General features: G+C 41.5%; 1 protein-coding gene across 2 annotated transcripts; it reads left to right on the forward strand.

Moving 5' to 3' along the window:
* The first annotated feature begins 71 nt into the window (after positions 1-71).
* LOC306855779 (UPF0461 protein C5orf24 homolog) lies at positions 72-6,396 on the forward strand. 2 transcript variants are annotated; one of them, XM_079394653.1, is made up of 3 exons: positions 72-471; positions 2,670-3,265; positions 5,512-6,396. In XM_079394653.1, exons 2-3 carry the CDS (start codon positions 2,676-2,678, stop codon positions 5,702-5,704), a joined length of 783 nt encoding a protein of 260 aa, XP_079250779.1. In that variant the 5' UTR covers positions 72-471; positions 2,670-2,675; the 3' UTR covers positions 5,705-6,396. The 2 variants fall into 2 exon arrangements, with proteins under 2 accessions (XP_079250779.1, XP_079250778.1); XM_079394652.1 differs by having other exon boundaries at positions 2,673-3,265.

Here is a 6,396-nt window from a genome sequence, read left to right on the forward strand (position 1 = left end):
CGCACACGGCTGTGATTGGTCCGTTCTGCGCAGCGCTGAGGAAAGTAACAGATGTCAGCAGCCTCTGCGTCAGTCTGAACAATAATCAAAGCACAGACGGACGCTTTCAAACGCTGATTTGGAACTAAAGAGGGAAGACTTGAACTAGATGAAGTATTATTTATATCCATCGTGTCAGATGAATTCTGTCAATGCAGCTCCGTCTCCTGCGCGCAGCACTCAGTGCGCATGCGCGTTATCCTTTTGATTTCTTAATATTTAATATCAATGGCTGACGCTGATTTCTAAAGCATCTCCTAAAATTACGAAGAAAGCTTTGACACGTTTTCTGATCGTCGAGGTGAAGGTCAATCTCTCGTGTTTTATTCGACGAGCTTCGATCATAATCGGTCAGAATTCATCCGTAGCTCCAAAATGGGACAAAAATGTGACATTTAACCCTTTCCTCTCCAGAGTCGCCATCACCGCGAGGTACAGTCCCTGAGCATCTCTTTACAAACACATGCTGTTCTCGAGCTGTGCATGCACTGGGATCGTTTTATTAACTGTATTATTATTTTGTCACTCTGTTATTTGTGGGAGACCGATAATTAAGGGTTTCGTCATGAGTGGCAGCTGTGTGTCTTTAGTGTTCATGTCTCAGTTAAAGCTATGCATGCTATAAGAGCTTCTGAAACATACAGAGAGAATATTTCATGAAGAGCTCCAGCTGCTCAGTTTAACACCAAACACTTGAAGATCCATGAAATCAGTTTTGTGATGATGATGATGATGATGATGAAGATGAGTCCTGAAAGCTGGCTACTCTTTAAAGCAGGACACTACAGAGGAACAGAGGAAAACTTCTCACTAATAAATCACATTAAGACAGCTGTGTATTACACTTTTCAGATTTGCATATATGACATTATCTGTTTAAGCATGCACATATTTGGCAGTATTTTCAGATCAGAATCTAAATATAGGATAAAGTCAGGTTCATAATATTTTGTTGACATGTTTTAAAGTTTTTTCCAGAGGGGTTCTTTTTAATTTACTTCACTTCATAAAAAAAATAAAAAATACTGTCAAGAGACAGAAAATAAACACATTTTTACCATGTTTTAGGAATAAAATGTTGTATAAATTAGCGAGAATGAAATATGAACAAACTTTCTGAACTTTCTGTTTGGTGTTTGTAAGTGAAGAAACGGGTCATAACATTGATTTGTTTTTTTTATTATTATTTTAATATGTTCCTTTAGGTTTACTTGTAATGTTAATAACGTTTTTTGCACAAATAACTAGATAAATATGTGGGAGATGGTCATTTTCAGCCCTCATTCTGAGCCTCTCTCTCTCTCTGAAACGATCTGTTTTTAAGGGGCGTGTCCTTTAAGGCTCGTCAGTAATCAGCGCTGTTATGATTGGCTGAAGTCACTGCATAGGAAACAGTATCAACGCCCCTCACTAATCACTATTGCATGTTTCCAGTGTTTTAACAACATGATCAAAATAAAACGCTAATTTCTTTACGGTTTGTGCTGCAGCTGCAGTCAGATCTAGTTCTTCATGTTTCTCCATGACTCTGTGCCTCGATTACAAAACAAAATCCTCGCCATTAAAATAAACTATCCACTTGTTCCTTACGCTGGGATCCTTCTGATATCTGTACAAAGACGTGAACGAGCTGCTTAAACCAAACGATCTTTCACTGCATTTGTCCTGACGACAGACTCATATCTGTAACTGTATCCAGTGTAGACACGATTTAGATCTGATTCTGACGCATTCAGCGTGATCACGTGTCAGCGACGGAACGCCAGTGGGCGGGGCCTATGTCGATGTCTTGCTCTGGAGGCGTGTTTATGCAAATATTTGTGCCCAGGTGACGTCATCTTGCCCCTCGGATCCAAACGAGCCGTTTTTGGAGCTCGATTAAATACATGTTTTGTTTATAATGAGGAGGACGTTTTAATGATGCAAAGACTCTTATATTCCAAAAGATCAAAGCAAATTTGATTTCTCATGTCATGACCCTTTAAAGATATGGATTGGAATTTAAACCGAAAGTTGCAAATAGAGAAAATAAACACTTAAATGTGTATTTTGGAAGTTTTTTCCACTAGTCTGAAAAAACACTTCATGAAAATCTAAATCTCAGAGATGACCAGTGCATGAACAATGTATGTTTTGCATGTTGCCCTAAAGAGATATATGTGACCCTGGACCACAAAACCAGTCATAAGGGTCCATTTTTTTTATTATTTTTTTTTTGGTGTATGGTTTGTTAGGATAGGACAATATTTGTCTGAGATACAACTATTAGAAAATCTGGAATCTGAGGGAGCAAAAAAATCTAAATATTGAGAAAATCTCCTTTAAAGTTGTTCAAATGAAGTTCTTAGCAATGCATATTACTAATCAGAAATGAAGTTTTGATATATTTACGGTAGGAAATTTACTAAATATCTTCATGGAACATGATCTTAATATCCTAATGATTTTTGGCATAAAAGAGAAATGTATAATTTTGATCCATACAATGTATTGTTGTCTATTGCTACAAATATACCTGTGTTACTCATGACTGCTTTTGTGCTCAAAGATCACATATATGTGGTCAAAAGCATTAAAAAAAGAGTCTGGTTTCATGGGATGTTTATCTCCTCTCTCCTGGCGTCTGTCAGCAGAAGATGATGCGTCAGGGGTCCGGGGCCGGCAGTGATTTCTGTGTGGACAGCAGGCCGTCATGTTTAGCCGAGGATGGGAGACTCTCGCCGAGCCACTTTGATTTGTGCCCCACCAAGTTCTATCAGTCTTCTCCTCCTCAGCGCCCTCGGCAGATGTGCTTCGCTTACCTGCCTCCTCCAGCCATCCTCAAACCCACGGCATGCCGCGAGGAGCCGCCGCTGTCCCCGGGGCCCACCGCCGCTCAGGCCAACGACAAGAGCGGTGACTCCAAGAAGAAGGGTGCGTCCGGGAGATCTGGGAAACGCGGGCGTCCAGCGGGCACCACCAAATCAGCCGGATACAGAACCAGCACAGGCAGACCTCTGGGCACCACCAGGGCCGCCGGCTTCAAGACCAGTCCGGGACGGCCGCTGGGCACCACCAAAGCTGCGGGGTATAAAGTGAGTCCCGGTCGCCCGCCGGGGAGCATAAAGAGCCAGTCGCGCCTGAGCAAACTGAGCTACAGCGCCTGCAGCGGAGCCGCGTTTCCCTACAGCGTCATGCACAAACCTGGAGCCTGTGATGCTACGCTGAAGGAGGAGACAACCACAGAGTAACGCCACCCTTCACTCCTCATGTTACATTAAACCAGGAGCTCAGCCAAAAATGAAATGTGCTTATACTCAGGCCGTTCAAAATTAGGATGAGTTTATTTCTTCAGATTTGGAGAAATGTCTCAGCAATGGATGCTCTGCAGTGAATGGGTGCCGTCAGAATGAGAGTCCAAACAGCTGATAAAAACATCACAATAATCCACACCACTCCAGTCCATCAGTTAACATCTGGAGAAGACAAAAGATGAAACACATCCAGCATTAAGATGCTTCCTCCAGTGAAAAAGTGTTCTGGTCTGAAACAGGAGAGAAATCTGCACAGATCAGAGATGCACTTTTTCACTGGAGGAAGAGTTATTATGGATTATGAACTCTATGGTATTTGAGTTAAAAGCATCTTAATGCTGGATGTGTTTCATCTTTTGTCTTCTCCAGATGTTAACTGATGGACTGGAGTGGTGTGGATTATTGTGATGTTTTTATCAGCTGTTTGGACTCTCATTCTGACGGCACCCATTCACTGCAGAGCATCCATTGCTGAGACACTGATGCAGAGACACATTTCTACAAACCTGATGAAGAAACACACTCATCCTGATCTCAGATGACCTGAGGATGAGCACATTTTCATTTTGGCTGATCTATTCCTTTACCCTTAATGCATCCTCGATCAAGCTTTCTGCTTCTGTGTGTAACACAAAATGCTGTGTTCAAGTCAAGTTGTAAAGATTGTATTTACGAGTTTATTGCACATGGAGACCACTACAGTGTTGTGAATATAAGTGCGAAAATAGTAACTTCCTCTAATCTCTGAATTCAGGATTTGTTGAATTGAATGAAATCATTATTTTTCAAATTTACAATTAAACTTAAAAATCTTAAAAAGTCACATGTTCAAAACACCACAGTATTGAACAATTAATGAAGTTCCAAACACATGTTCAGGAGGAGCCTAAACATTCAGTCCTGTCAGTCATCATCACAAGCCTCTATAAGCAGCATCCCTCCACCTCCCCATCTCCTCCTGCATGTCTGTTAATCTCTCTCTGGGCAGAACCGCAATGTGGGGTTTAACTTGGAGCTCAAGCCGAGCCTCTGTTGAGGACAGCAGCCCAAGTTTGTTTTCCTATAAAGGGTTAGTTCACTCAAAAATGTAAATTCTGTCATTAATTACTCACCCTCATGTCGTTCCAAACCCATAAGACCTTCATTCATCTTCGGAACACAAATGAAGATATTTTTGATGAGATCCGAGAGCTCTCTGACCCTCAGACAGCAGGGATCCTAACACCATCAAGGCTCAGAAACGTAGCAAGAACATCATTAAAATAATCCACGTGACATCAGCGGACATCAGCTACGAGAATACAGCGTTGTTTACGTTCAGTAGAAAGCGCGCACATGCTGAATGTAAACAGCGCTGATTGCGTTGTTATGTTCTGGGGTAATTGTTATTATTATTGTTTTCTTTGTGCACAAAAAGTATTCTCGTAGCTTCGTAAAATTACAGTTGAACCCCTGATGTCACGTGGATTATTTTAACGATGTTCTTGCTACGTTTCTGAGCCTTGATCGTGTTAGGATCCCTGCTGTCTGAGGGTCAGAGAGCTCTCGGATCTCATCAAAAATATCTTCATTTGTGTTCTGAAGATGAACGAAGGTCTTACGGGTTTGGAACGACATGAGGGTGAGTAATTAATGACAGAAATGTCATTTTTGGGTGAACTAACTCTTTAACCATCAAGGCTGGATGGGCAGGCAAACTCGTGAACAATAAAATATATAACGTTTGCTTTACAGCACCTTCATTGAATAAAAACAAAGCAAAAAAACACTGATACACAGTAACTATTCATCATTTTGTAGAAGTAGAGCTTAAAAATCTAACTGATTTTTTTTGTAGAAAAGATACATCGCCATCTTTCTCCGATCAAAGTAATCTGAACACACCTGATATCATAATTAAAACTTGTCAACTCGTAAATACAAACTTTCCAGGAGGATTGAGCGCACCACCTACATTACCTACATTGATGAGGCCCTTATTGGAGCTTGATTAGTCTGAAGAAAGTTTTGAACAATTGTGACAATGTTCATTTTTCTGTGAATTAACCCTTTAATGTTTGCCAATGTATTTGGGTCAGTGTTTTCCATCGGTGTATGTTCTGTTAGTGTTTGGCTGCTTTTCATTGGGTTTGGATTGTGTGTCTTCATGAATTCATGTCTGTTTTTCTTCCTCGTCTAGAACGCCAAAAATGCTGTTTCAAGCTCCGTCGTTCCTCCTCAGCGGCTTCCCCGTACGAAACCAAAAAACCCCTCCACCGATCAGCGTCATGCCATCGCAGGCCTTTTCCCCGGCGGCCATGTGTCCAGACGGTGGTCAGTCGAGAAACGCTCTGCCGGTACCCATCCACAGCGCTCTGCCATCATACTCCTGAACTCGTCTGTCTCACACACACACGCACGCACACACACACACACACACACACACACACGCACACAGGTCACTGGACTCTGCTGACCGTGGCTCCCTCCTCTGAAGCTGTAAATACGTCTCTGGTGCTCTGTGGTCACTCTGAATGTCCATTGCATGTCATGTTGGGTTGTTCGTGGGCTCGTTTCTTAAGCTTGATTCACATAGTGACACGATAACGAGTGCAATAGTTTCATTGAAGTGTGTTTCTCCCACTCCAGCACTCCACCAAAGAACTCCAGCAGCTCTCTATAGCGTGTGCATGGTCAGGGGTCCATGACTGGAGATGTGATGGAAACATGACACATGCACTCTGTAATTACACACGTCAATCACCACACGTCTCGTAATAATTCCTTTTCTATTGTATTTATTATTCTGACTCTGATGATTATTGTTGGTGTGGGAATGCTGTCAGCATCTTGTGAACAAGTGATGTAAAAATCTTCTTATGGTTTAATACGATGATTGAGATGAGTAGTGTGTAGCCTGTTAGTAACAATGTGTGGCATTAAGAGCAGGTTTCTGTTCAATTCGTTACATTCATATAATCAGTGACGTGGGCTTTTATTTTTTCCTTGTTTATTTACTTTGTAATACAGTTACAATATGAGGAAATACATGTTTGTGTATGTTTTATTAAAATGTAACTACATC

This window comes from Barbus barbus (genome assembly GCF_936440315.1).
Source record: "Barbus barbus genome assembly, chromosome: 36".
Taxonomy (NCBI): domain Eukaryota; kingdom Metazoa; phylum Chordata; class Actinopteri; order Cypriniformes; family Cyprinidae; genus Barbus; species Barbus barbus.

Bases quoted from the DNA above. Each gene is read 5' to 3' on its own strand.
- LOC306855779 (XM_079394653.1), top strand. From the start codon at position 2,676: ATGATGCGTCAGGGGTCCGGGGCCGGCAGTGATTTCTGTGTGGACAGC. The intron at 3,266-5,511 runs GTAACGCCACCC...TTCCTCGTCTAG, and splicing joins AAGGAGGAGACAACCACAGA to AACGCCAAAAATGCTGTTTC.